This window comes from Grampus griseus, assembly GCF_964374135.1.
Source record: "Grampus griseus genome assembly, chromosome: 7".
NCBI classification, from domain to species: domain Eukaryota; kingdom Metazoa; phylum Chordata; class Mammalia; order Artiodactyla; family Delphinidae; genus Grampus; species Grampus griseus.
The window spans coordinates 22068172-22082742 of record NC_139001.1 but is presented as its reverse complement, the minus strand read 5'-3'; the positions used below and the strand labels follow the sequence as shown (position 1 = coordinate 22082742).

Here is a 14571-nt window from a genome sequence, read left to right as displayed (position 1 = left end):
GCGAGTCTTAAAACCAGAACTCTGTGCCCAAGCCAGTCACCAGTTCCTACTAAACCCTCTTTCATTCTGCTGTAGGAACTCTTTCTAAAATGTTATCTGATCCCAATGTTCGAATTTTAGTTGTGTGTATGTGTGTGTGTGTGTGTGTGCGTGTGTGTTATATGCAGAGAAAAAATCTGAGAAAATGTACACTGAAATGTTAACGATGGTTATCTTCAGAAGGCAAGATTATGTTACTTATATTACTTTAGAAGGCAAGGAGACTTCTCCTTTTTGCAACATGAATACTTGTATTAAATTACTTAATTTTTAAAAAATGAGCATGTATTTCTATGGTCAGAAAAAGAGATAAATATTTTAAAACAAAATTAATTTACTCAGAAGTCCCAATGTCTTCTCATCCTCTTCAAAATAAAGTCCAATACTTTTGCTACTGACCAAACAGCCTCATCTCCCAACACTCACAATAAACATTCTCCTTTTTCAGACAAAGCAAACTCCAAATTCCTGGCACATCTAACTCTTTCATGTCCTATGTCTTCACTCATGTTGATTGCTCTCTGTTAGGAATGCAAAGACACTAGTTGTCTAGCTGACAAACTCCTACTCATTCTTTAAGAATCATGCTAAGACACAGAACTTCCTTGTGAAACCTTTCCTGATATCCCAGGTAGTGCTATATGAGCCACACCGGAGCCCAAGGCAAAAGAAAAAGCAGTAACACTGATCTTGACTTTATTTAAAATGTTGGTATTTTGTATATTGAATTTTAAAATTAATTTTTATATTTTAGAATATTGTATTGAAATATGATTGATCTTGATTACTGAGTTTTTGTTAACCCCTCAAATTTTGCCTTGTATCTGCCTCCCCATGGCCCTAGCCCTGATTCCAGGTAAAACTGCTTGGATTCCATCTTTTCTGCTGCTTCTGCTCTTGGTCCGACCTCCACTGGGGAATTTATTGCACTGCGTACTTATTTTAGTTCCTGATACATAGTCTGTTATAGACTTGATTGCTCTGGGTCCTCATGACGTTCTTGATCAGCACAGACATGAGATACCTTTTAAATATGTGACAATGGCAAGAATAAATGTGAAACCTTAATCAAGTGTCTTAAATTTTCTGAGCCTGTTTTCTTATCCGTCAAATAATGACAGCCTAGATGATTTCAATGATACTCAATTATTGATATTATACTCTGTATGTATTATTATATCATATATAATATAAAAAATAATATCCAACACTAATGTAGCTCTTATTATGTGCCAGGTACTTTTCTAAGTATTTAACAAGTATTAATTCATCTAATTCTCACCACTCTATGAGGTAGGTGCTATTATTAACTTCAATATACAGATATGGAAAGTGAGGCTCCAAGAATCCAGGAGTTTTATCCTGGGCTTATGTGTGAATACAGGCAGCTTGCATCTCTAGTCTGTGCTCTAAGCCCCTACATTGCCTCTCACGATGGTAATGATTTTATAAATAAGCATAAGTACATAAATATATAACCAAAACAAAGATCTTATTTTTTAATGTGAAAATACTATAGGTCATTCTAATTCTAACCCACAATGAAATTCTAACTGACCTGAGACAAGCCAATATTGTATGCTGTGGCATTTCTTCCATGAGAGATACTTTCACTCTAAAAATACACTGGTTCATTTATCTAAGCAGAGGACATGATATGACCTGATCAAAGAGAATGAGAAAACCTGAATAGCGAGAGTAGCATAAAATGCCTAAGGTCTGGTAGGCCAGCTTTCCTGGGTGGTGCTTAGAGGAAGGTTTAATAAAACAGTCACTCAGGAAAACACACAGCCAACCATGAAGCCAGACCCTCACCTGTGAGCCTGTGTGTGGGCTCTATGTTCTCTGACAAGTGAAAAGGAATTGGCTGAAATTACTTTGTTAAATCAGCCTCTTAGCTCCAAGGGTATATTGGAAACATCAACTGATAGTGGTACCTCAGCAAATGACATTACTATACTTGTGAGAATTTTATAAGCAATCATTTATTTATCTGTATTTATCAGACAGGCTTGGATATTAGAGGTTCCTATCTGACAGTAACAGGAATTCCTCTGCTCTTTATAAAGGGAAGAAAAGGGAAAGGGAGTAAAAAAAGAGAAGGCATGTGACTCCCAGAGCCACTTTCAGTGAGGCAGTCACCTGTGGGAAGCTTGTAAGGTAGATCATCAAAAGTAGGGATGAAGCAAAAGGAGCAGAAAAACAAAATCCTCCACTGGGCAATCAACAGCTATTCTTTACGCTTTATCTTTCTGCTTGTTAAATTGTTATTGTACTTCAAGGTATTTCCCGTTCTCTGATGCAACTCTGTGCACTAAGCCTAAGAGGGAATTAGTTGATAAATCCTTTTGTCATGTTATGTGGCATTAGGGTGTGCCCATCTGCACTGACTGAAAGAATGGCAGAATTCCAAGTCAGGGAGATGGGCAACTACCAGCAGGAACTGTGGCCGTCCCTGTGCACAAGTGTAGCGGGGCCGTATTCACGTCCCCTTTCCTCCTGCTCCATTCAGGTCTGCCCGGAGCGCTGGAGCAGGCAATCACCATCTAATCCCAGTCCTCGGCTTCTATGAGTTTCACAGAATTTACCTCTGGGTTGTCATCTAAAGGGTCAGTAATGTTCCCCAAAACAGTTAACTACTGACTTACTGATGGAAGAAGTAAATGATAGGACTCTGGCTTTGACATTCAAAAGCTGTTCCATGCAATGCGACTGCTTCCCACTAGCTTTCATCTATTTTATATTTGGTAGTGTATCGCACGGGAAGATCAGCTCGGTGCTTTGTGACCACCTATGCAATGCGACTGCTTCCCACTAGCTATCATCTATTTTATATCTGGTAGTGCATCGCACGGGAAGATCAGCTCGGTGCTTTGTGACCACCTATGCAATGCGACTGCTTCCCACTAGCTATCATCTATTTTATATCTGGTAGTGCGTCGCACGGGAAGATCAGCTCGGTGCTTTGTGACCACCTAGAGGGGTGGGATACGGAGGGTGGGAGGGAGACACAAGCGGGAGGGAATATGGGGATATATGAATACATATAGCTGATTAACTTCGTTATACAGCAGAAGCTAATACAACATTGTAGAGCAATTATACTCCAATAAAAGTGTTTAAAAAAAAAAAACCTGTTCCAACATTTCTGGAACTTAAACAAGAAGCAGACTGTAAGTCTCTCCCACACAAAAATCTTTCATATGCGTTCACAAGAATTTATTAATTTGTGAGGGAAATTCCCAAGTAAATCTACCTGGGGAGGAGTGAGGGAGATTTATATCCATTTTCTTTTCCTAATATTACCATTATAGACATTTTTGATAGCACAGTCATGTTTACCTGGGTAAGAGAAGTAAAAATCAAACTCTAAAGAAGCTAACTTGTTGTCCTTCACCCACCTGACTTACACTGATTTTTTTATTATCCAGCTCTGGATGAATTTTGTAATCTAATAATCCATATCAATTTTTCAAACTGTATCGAATTCTGACCAACACATAGCATTCCTATTTTGTTCCCTATGTTAGGAATTACGCTGTATCTGACAAGAGTGTGATCAGAGTGTGATGTTATGATGTGATTTCTGCTATTAATGTGCTATCTGTCCATGAGTGAGTCCAGATTAAAGCATAAAGCGGTCAAAGACCACTCATTAGTAGCCAATATATCCACAAGAAAGATAGAAAGGAGAAATAATTGGAGTTTGAATGACCAGGGAAGGCGAAAGGGTAAGCTTGTCTTTTAATAGACAATGGTGGGGGGAGCCATGAGCATGGGATGTGTGGAAGACTTTCAGAAACAGTTTCTTTAGGCACAGGCATCATACTTCAGAACAGAAAGTTGGATGAATCCTAATTACGAAGGTCCTGAAAGTGAGGCAAAGAGGAGTTGAAATCTGATTGACCCAAAGAGTATTTTAGGGGATTATCTGATGATAAAATGTGGGAAGAGTTAGAGGCAGGGCTTCCAGAAACCAAAAACAAAAAAAACACAAATAAAAAACAAATAGACAAATAAAAATACACCTTTTGAAGAAATCCAGGCATGAAACCGAGATCTTGAACCAAACGGTGGCAGGAAGTATGGAAGGGAAGGGATAACTCCAGGACGCATTTCGCAAGATGGATTCTGATTTGAAGGATAGTGGTTTGGGAGGTGAAGCAAAGGGAGGAGTCAAGATGACTCAGATGTCTCTAACCTGAGAGATTACCTAGAGTTGCTGGCACACCTGAGAATGGAGAAATCGGATGGGGCAATCCCGAGCAGAAGATGAGTGATGATGAGTTCTGATCTTCACAGAACAAAGCCTACATTAATTTTAGCCAATCAACATACAAAAGGATATTATTTACCATGGGTCTCTCAACTAATACTATTAAATCATGAGTGTTCTGGAGAGCATGGTGCACCCCGGAATTCTATCCTTGTGCACTTGCCTTCACTTTCATAAAAACACATCACACAGGGCTTCCCTGGTGGCGCAGTGGTTGAGAGTCTGCCTGCCGATGCAGGGGACACAGGTTCGTGCCCCGGTCCAGGAAGATCCCACATGCCGTGGAGCGGCTAGGCGCGTGAGCCTGCGCTTCCGGAGCCTGTGCTCCACAACGGGAGAGGCCACAACAGTGAGAGGCCCGCGTACCGCAAAAAAACAAAACAAAACAAAACAAAACAAACAAAAAACACACCACACAAAAAGTCAGAGCAAGAGCAGGGCCAGAACAAACCTCATTCCTCTGGCTTTCAAAGCCTTCACCAGTGAGGGGCCTCATAGGCTCTTTCCCACTAACAATTCAGATACCGTAGGTATAACAACACCCATGGATCCCACAAGCCGCCAAGTAATCAATAATTTCAATCCTTCTTCTCACATTTTTTCCTAGAGCTGCTGACAAATAGAAAAACCAACTGCGTTCACTTTTACAACCATCTTTGATCTCCGACAGTACTAACAGGTGGTACGAGGAAGACACTGGAGAGGTTGTAAACTCAAATGAGCCTTAGGATTGCCATTGTTGGCATTTGTGACCTGGAAAAACTCACTGTATGGGTTGGGGGAGGGGAGGGAACTGTGGTTAAAATCCAGGCTCAAGGACATAGTAATTATGTGAACGTTAGTAAATTACTTAACATTTCTATGCCTCAGTTTTGTTACCTTTAAAATAGGAATAGTCATATTACATAGTTCAAAGAGATGATGTAAGTCTTAACTCAGGAAATATATGCAAAGTACTTAGCACAGTGCCTGCCGATGGTCAAGCTGTCAATAAATGTTTACTACTATTATTATTTTTATTGCATCCATGAAGACAAAATGTATGCTTTGGAAGCAAAGACGTGTCAGGAATGATGACCTTGGATTTACCAAAGCTGCTGAGTCACACGTGGATGGGTGGAATTCAGTTTAACCCTGTGATAACACAAATTTAGGTATCATTCAGTTAGCAGTTTCCCTTGCCTTCCAACAGTCCCTGTTTTCAGCTGTGGGATTGGCTGAATTTCTTATTTTCTGAGGGGGCAGGGGTATTAGAAAGTGACAGCCTCGAGACAGCTGGAGTTTAATTCAGCACATGATCATATATGTACAGTACAATTTCCATTTCAGTGATATTTTCAACCACTTAAAAAACATTGTTTCTCATTAACTTCATAAAAATGTGACTTCTCGTTGGCAATACTACATGTTTGGGAGGCCACTTATTTCATTGTGGGCGGGTCTTGTAAAGTAATCATCACTGAGGAACTGCTTGCCTGCACTTTCATGGGTATGTACGTGTTGAAAGGAGACAGAAGCAACTCTCTGCACATTATAGCTTGGCTTAGCCTCAATGTGATTTGGGAGTTTGGGTTGCTTTTGTTTGCTTTTGCTCCTAAGCATAATATTTTGGCTTTTAAAGCTTGCCTCTTGACAAGCCACTGCCTGTAGAGATTACAAGCGGTTGGAACTATTTCAGACCTGGCGCGTAGGCCCATTTCTTCTCCCTGTGAACAAGAAGTATCTGGGCCTGTCTGCCAGCCTTTGGAAAGCTTTCTTTACCTGGGACTTATTATTTGCAGGGGCAAGTTAACCTAAGCTGTTGGTGGCAACACAAAAGGGAGTAAATGAAGGCAGATGATGCCAAAAGTAAGCATTTTGCTTCTGACTGGTGCTCACCATGGCAGGGACTGCAGCAGCTTCCTTACTCACCAAAAATCCAGCCTTCTCCAGGGCCCAACAGAAGGACTATGGAGGGAGTCCTTTGAGTTGCTGATTATATTTGCTCTGAATGATTTACCAGTCCTACATACCTGCCTGGCTAATCTGGGAGCAGAATGTACCCACGGGATGACAACTCCCATTCTCACCATAGCTGAGTTTCAGCTGGGGTGTAGTCTGGAGTTTCATCTTCATTTCTCTATTGCCCAACTAGTACTGAAGAAGTCACTGAAGTCCAAAAAGGATTTTTACTCTGTTAAGCAGGATCTGATTTCTGTGATACTAGAACTACAATGATGCATGCAGAATTTGTCAAACAGGGGCAGCATTCCACATTAAAAAATAATATTTAGGATAAGTCTGATACCTACATCAGAATCCACTTCTTCCCCATATTTTTTTATTTCATGATAGAGACAGGGAAGGAGTTTATATTCCTAATTTCTAATTTTTAGTCTACTTTTGCAAAACCTAAATAATGAAACATGAAAAATTAGTGCTGACTACTGGATGTAAGAAATGTGAGCCTATGAGCTTAAAACCAGATTCTGGAGCCAGACTGTCTGGGTTCAAATACTGACACCACCACTTATTAACTGTGCAACCTTGAATGAGTTACTTAACCTCTCTGTGCCTTGGTTTTCTTGACGGTGAAATAAGGAACACAGCCATTACATAGTATGAGATCAAGAAATATTTATCATGATTATTATCAGCTCATTTGAATCTTCCAGTATAATAGATGTGGGAAACAAAGAAAAACAACAATCTAAAAAAATAGAATTAAAAAACCTAAATCCAAACTATCATTTTGAAGTTATTCTCTCTCTACCACAAGAAAGAAAAAAAAAGTAACTGCATCTATACTAGTTTTAGATTCTCTACATTACTCTACAGAATAGTACCTCCAATTATAAAATTACATTTTATACTCTACTGATTATAGGATGAGTTAAAATCTTGGACATACTTTGTATTTGGCTCTATGTGTAAGAGGGTAAGATATGACACAAATCTCATGGACAAAGAATAAATAAAGGTGGTTTCCAATACCTTTCTCTCTTATCCCACATGATTGAATTTTGGCAAATTAAAATCTCCTTGGGTCCCAGTGTTCTCATCTGTAAAGTGAGAGGGTCCCTTTCAGTTCTAATAACAAACCAATAAACTATTTTCTAGACTGAGTCTTACACGGTCTGAGAGACTAGCAAAAATACTTTCAATGTTTGAACTTTTCTATAATTTTGTTCCCTCCTACCCACAAACATAATATATTCTAAGCTAATTATTACTAGAGTATGATAATAGGTTCACAGTAGAAAATGGTTATTCATTTCCTTTTGGATAGTGTGTTTTGCAGAGCCTTTTATTTGGTCTGTGAAGCACTTGTCACATGGCTTTTCCAAGTTTTTCTTTATAATTTAGTGGGATTATAAGAGCTCTCCATGATTTTCCCCATGAATCTCTAAATCCTACAGGGTAACATCAATTGGTTTAAGACTACTCACTCACACACCTTATATTTTTCTCTTAGAAGTTTTAGAAAAGGAACTTTATATAACTGAAAAATCCTTAAGAACAAGAAATTGGTGAAAATAAGTTGTTGAAAGGAGCTAACAAACTCCTATTACTATCGCTAGCAAATTGATAATTAGCATCTTTAACTAGAGTAGTTCAAAGAGTATTTGTCCTTATGTGCTGAATGCATTATTTCTGAAGTCCATGTTATTTAAGATATACAAGAATACATAAATTCCAACAGTATACAATGGAATTAATCTGTTATAATAAAGAACTAATATACACACAATATGAAGAGAACAAAATTATGCTGTTTTTATAAACAACCTAATAAAATCTCATCAATAACTCTACATAATCACTTGTGCAAAAGTCCTTTAGAAATGATAAGGTGCAATTCAAATGTAAGGAATTATTTGTTCTAGCACCAAGAGTTTAAATGCTTCACACTAACTGCATTGATACTTTCTTTTGAATTATCATATTGTGTGTAATTCAAGTAGATTCCACCATGGCTCTCACCTTACTTCTTAGGGCTGGGTGATTGAAAAGCACTGTGCTTACTTTAAAATGTCACTAGCTCATTATTCTCTTTACAAATAATTCGGCATAGTGCTCTTTTATTTGGTGGATTACCATAATTTATCTGAAATACAATTTGAGTTTTCAGAAATCTGATTTACAGGAAGCTTTTTAGGAGATGGCTGCTTTGTGAAACATGAAACATCTGACCTGACTTTACTCCTCTCCTAAGAAAACTGACTCCGAAGTTTAAAAACAAAAGCAAAAACAACACTGGTCACATCATTGGGGTTAAAAGGCTCATCCTGCTCAGTTTTGAAGACTTTTCTGAGTCTCTTCTGCATTTCCATCCTGGATCCAAAAGAAATCACGAACTGAGTGGGCATTGTGCCCATTTTATAACTTGGTAATGACTAAATGTAACTGAAACAACACTAATTGGAAAATAATCTTCTTTTAAACTAAATGTTTTGATACATTGCACCATTCATGAATTAGCCCTGAAGAAAGATGAGATTTTTATAGTACTCTGGATTTCATTTGTTCAGTTGATCAAATTCCACTCTATGGCTTCTGCTATGATACAAGAGAAAAGGATGATCTAAGTTTGAGATGGCTGCTTGTTTGCGGTGTACACACTATGGTGGGATTTATGAGATGAACACTAAATGAGTTAAAATTTTATAGTTAAAGATTAAAATATATTCTTGCTCCTACATACTTTATATTTTTCTAGATAAATATTACAGGCTCAACTTCTTACTGATTCAAAAGACTGGGGAAAAGACATACTAAGCATTTATACAAACACTTCCAAGTGGGAACGCTACTCAGAAAAATAAATTTTACAATAAAACACTGAAGTGGTAGCAAAATAAATTTTAACTAGAATCCAAAAGTTAGGGAAATAAACAAATCTCATTTACTTACAAGTTGCCTTTGGCTTTGGAGGAAATTTGGTCCGGGTAACAGCCAAAATTAAGAAAATAGTAACTGGCCATAAAATCAAGACAAGTGTCCAAAGCTGCAAAGTAATGATAGAAAAAAAAATGTTAATTATATTGCTAAACCAAAACACCTGACAAGAAGTACATTATACTATAAAATTCCAACACAAGCCAGACATTTGCCTGAAAATATTATTAATAAGAAAGGAATGAGAGAGTTTTAAAAATGCAAGAAACCCTGAAATAAACACAAGAAGGATTTTTCCAGGTTTAAAATCTTAAAATAACCTTCTGAAGCCCCCTGTCCAGTCACCTTTCATGACTGTCCCAAGAAGGATGCTCTTCAGATTCAAGTATGATCAGGAACTTCCTAACTTGAAAATCTTTTAGAGCTTCCCAGTTGTTTGTTGGATAAGGCTCAACATGCTAAACAGGGCATATAAAACCCAACCTAATTTCAACCAAGATGTATCTTACCACTTCCAATATTAGCATTCTACGCTCAGGCATAAAGATTAGTGTGTGACATTGGCTAATGGCTCAATAAACATTGTTGAACAAATGAATGAATGAATGGTTGAGTCAACAAGTAAAAGAGTAAACAGAAACTTAAAGTTCTATGCAACCCCCTCCAAACCACTATAAATAGTATCTTGTGTCTGCTTCTATTATAGGACTTATACTCTTTTTGTCAATATATCTTTTTTTTGGCTTGGCTCATGAAATAAACTGGTAATTCTTTTATGGCAAGAACAGTGTCTAATTCATCCCTGAATTTCCACTGGTATAGAATAGAGGTTCGATAAATGTATATTATATTGAAATTTCTATTAGAGAATTTCACTGTAAGACACTTCAGGAGTGGCCTTCCTCCCCATGTAAACATGATGCAGTTCATAAGACACTATCTGCTTCATATTGTACATACCTATAAAATTGGTTCCATAGCAGTGAAAAACATGTATTCACAAGAACATTAACTGTGCCTATAGTTAAACTATGTTTCTATCTGATTATGCAGTCAGACTTGTTCTCATTCTTCCCCCATTTTGCAGAGACGATTTGCTTCTGCCAAATCTCAAACTACTGCCTGGGGCTCTTCAATTCTCCAAAACAATCTAGACCCATTCAACTATTGATCCTTAAGTAACTCCCAACCTGAATTTTCCATGAAAATCTCCATGTGTCTCTATCAGCACTGATCTCCTTGCTGGCAGATCTGTCACGAAATTCTTAGAACTTCGGGTTTAAGGGCAAGTTTTAGAAAATGGAGGAAGCTGACTGTCGATCTGGGGAATCCTAAGGTACTCAGTTTAACCACAGCTTAAAAGCTCCCAGACAGGCTCAACAGCCTAATCTATAGAAGCACTTCTCAAGCATTAATGTGCGTACCAAATCACCTAAGGATCTTGTAAGCACATAGATTCAGATTCAGTAGACCTGTGGCTGGCTGGAGGTACTGTATCTCTTTCTAACAAGCTCCAGGTAGGTGAGCTGATGCTTCTGTCCATGGTCCACACATGGAATAGAGGAATTCTAAATGCACACCACCCTACCTAACTAGCAGGACTGTTTACAGTCTTGGAATATTTTTGTTGGAAATTTCCTTTGAGATCATCTAATGCACAGAATTCTGGGCATTTCTAAACTTGGACAGGAAAAAAAGATCACATTTTTATTTTCTCCAGCTTATGACTCTTTGGTATTTCCATTAATGATGAATATAGGCTAGGAACCACAATGGTATTAGAAGTACCTGTGACTTTGTCACCAATAGAAACCACAGATATTTTCAAATCATATTAGTGTCGTTGCAGATACCTCAAAGTGCTGTTTATACTCATCACAGCATTAAAATTATAGTAGTCATGGATTCACCTTTATTTATTTATTTAATGATAGAATAAACATGCATTACCGTATCATAAACTTGCTTTTCGATACCTTAATAACTGAATTTCAATATAATTGGTTTTATTTGTAATTGTATTTATTTCACTGATTTAAGAACATTATTCTTAGAAGGGCCATAGGCTTCACCAGGCTGTCAAAGACATCCAGAGCACAGAAGAGGCTAAGAAGCCTTGATCTGATCCAACTCCCTTTTTTATTCTCTGGGTTGCAGAGAGTTAGCATAACTTATCCAAAGTTACATACCCAGTTGGAAAGCAGAGCAGGGGACAAGGATGTGAACACCAAGATACTAAGATAGCATTAAAAAAAATCATGCTGCTCCGAGGAATACGAAAGTACTACAGAAAGTGTATTGGAAAAACATGCATGTTATGAAAATATAAGGTGTGTTATTATTCTAGCCTAATGTCTGATATATTTGAAAATTAGAGTCTATTCTTCGAAGATCCTATATACAAGGTACAATTTTTATTCTATGTGACTCATTTGAAATGTAGACTATAAGGAATTAAGGTTAAAAATATTTAATGTTTGTGGATTTATTGGTTTTATATTTGAAGCCATAGTTATCCTTTTAAAAATGTATTCATCTGAGTAGGTTCAGTGCCCCATAGCTACTTTTAGGAACATCTATTCATTTTCCATAGCAACCTCATGAGAATTCAGCGAGCAACTGAGATCAGTTACACCAACACAAATGTACATTTGCATTCAAATAAAGAACATATGTCATGGGATATCTTTAAGTTATCTTTTGGTTGATATAATTTTATGGTTTCATGCGGATGTTTTGGTAATTTTGAAATTAGTTTTAGACGCGACTTAGATCCAAACAAAAGTGCAGTATCAGAGTAGTTTAAGGCACCCTGTTTTAGGTAAAATCCACCGCAAGCCCATAAACAATCTATTATCACAAGATTTCCCCCAGGATTTTAGGTTTGGAGAACATTTCTGCATGCAGCACTTTAGAAGGATAATCAATCCAAAGCCCTCCACACTGTGATCTCAGGAACGTTAAGGTTGACAAGTTAATCACAAAAGCAAGAAATAAAATTTAAATTTTCATAGCAGCAGGATTGCTCTCAACACCATTCTAAATATTATCATAAACAACCTAGAAGCGAATGCAATGTCAAGGATCCAAATATTAAACCGATGAGCCATGACTTTTTTTGTCTGTTTGGAGAAAAGGCTAAATATTGATTCTATATATACAGACATTGGGGGCTACTTGAAAACTTTGGGAAAAATAGTTTTTAAGAGTTTCATATTTTTGCTAATATTTTAATTATCTCACACGTGCCTTTATACCTCACTTGCATTCCATACTCCCTGAATTCTTGACATCTAAGGGCATATGCACACTGAGTAATTTACAATTCCTTAGTGGGCCATGGCATTTGTCTCTTTTTATTTCTCCAGAGTTTATTTGCTATTGAGATGTCCCCTTCTGTTCACTTTCTCTTCACTTTCCCCTTTCTGAAAAATTCAGTGCCCAAACTCCCTTAGGTGGGGCAGCAAGGTAAGTTCACATTAGGACTCGGGGCACCACAGTGACACAGTGAGGGAGGTGGGTCCTTAGCAAGGTGAAGAGGATATCCACAGTGCAGCAGCCAGACATGGGGTGTCAGGACCCAAGTCGGGTAAGGAGGCTGTCTGTGCAGGGCAAGGAGCAGGTGATTGGTTTCATATGGGAAGGTTGATTAAAAGTAAACATATCCTACGTTGGAGGAGCCTGGCTTTTCACTATCCATCAGAGAAATTATAAACATGATAAAGGGCGAAACTAGAATGAACCCCGTAGTGTTGGGTTACAATTAAAGATATGGCTCTGAACTGCTGGTTCATGAAATACAGCGATAAATGTGTGTGTATAACTTCTTTCTTTCTTTCCAGTCCCACAAGTTGTTTCTGCCTCATTGTGTACTTTCTCTGTCCCAGCCCTGAAAATACCCATTTTTTTCAAGAAACACTAGCTTCTTTTAGTGGATGAGAGCTAAGTGTGCTTGTTGCTATTAGGGGATTGCCATGTCCAAGCTTGAACAGAGCTATAGAATATATGTAGAATGTATGCAGACACAGAGATAGTTAGATACATACATACATACATACATAGAAAGAAATAGGTAGGTAGGTAGACCAACAGACAGAAGAGCACTAGATATACTGCTCAGAGAATCTCAGAGAATGATGGGGACACATCAGTAAAACACAGATACCTGCAAATGACCATAACTGAGCATCAAATCTGACCCACTGGCCAAAATTAACCATTAAAGACATTATGTTAATAAAAGAGTATATCTAACTGAATAAATTAGGAACCCATGAGTCTATGTAAATATAAATAAATGTATAAGGAAACAGATAAATTGAAAGTTTAATGAGGAATGGAATACGTAGTTGGTCTCAAAATATTTCCCCATAAAATGAGACAAACTGACATCATGCACCACCTGATGTGATGCAACATGAAGAACAGAGAATCACTTCTGTGGTCTTCCTTCCAGAGGTAAATAACCTGAGTCTCTACTAAATGAATATGCTACAAAACAACAGATACCCTACAAAACAACTGGTCTTGAATGTTCAAAATGTGTCAGGGTCATTAAAGTCAAGGAAAGACTACCAAACTGTTACAGACTGAAGGAAACTAAAGACATAAAAACTAGATACAGAACATGACTGGACTATTTTTCTGTAAGGACATGATTGGGAGAACTGGTGAATATTGAACTGGATCTAAGGATTTGATGGTGGTATTGGGTTATATTGGAGGATTTCCTTGTTTGTGAAATATGCACACTAAAGTATCTGAGGTAATGGGGCACCAATCTCAACTAGCTCTAGAAAAATATATATTTGTACTGTTCATGCAACTTCTTAAATTTGAAATTATTTTAAAATTAAAAATTTTTAAATTATTTTAAAAGTAATTCTTTTTGAAAATCCAGAACCAATTTTTAAAAGACAGCAAAAGAGGGGCTTCCCTGGTGGCGCAGTGGTTAAGAATCCACCTGCCAATGCAGGGGACACAGGTTCGAGCCCTGGTCCGGGAAGATCCCACATGCCACGGAGCAACTAAGCCTGTGTGCCACAACTACTGAGCCTGAGCTCTAGAGCCCGCAAGCCACAACCACTGAGCCCACATGCCACAACTACTGAAGCTTGCGTGCCTAGAGCCCGTGCTCCGCAACAAGAGAAGCCACGACAATGAGAAGCCCGCGCACCACAACGAAGAGTAGCCCCCGCTCACTGCAACTAGAGAAAGCCAGTGCACAGCAACGAAGACCCAACCCAGCCAAAAAATAATTAATTAATTAATTAAATCTATTTAAAAATAAAAATAAATAAAAGACAGCAAAAGAGAAGAGGACCAAGAAAAGAGATTTAAAGAAAAAAAAAACCATGCTTTCTATCTAGGAACTCTAT

At 37.8% G+C, this 14571-nt stretch overlaps 1 protein-coding gene across 1 annotated transcript in view; it reads right to left on the bottom strand.

Moving 5' to 3' along the window:
* ABCA12 (ATP binding cassette subfamily A member 12) overlaps nt 1–14571 on the bottom strand; it is a gene marked incomplete at both ends in the record, with an annotated part of 186263 nt that overhangs the window by 164895 nt on the left and 6797 nt on the right. The window contains one exon of the mRNA XM_082658827.1: nt 9209–9302. Coding sequence (XP_082514953.1) covers nt 9209–9302 — 94 coding nt within the window. The remainder of the gene's footprint in view (nt 1–9208; nt 9303–14571) is intronic.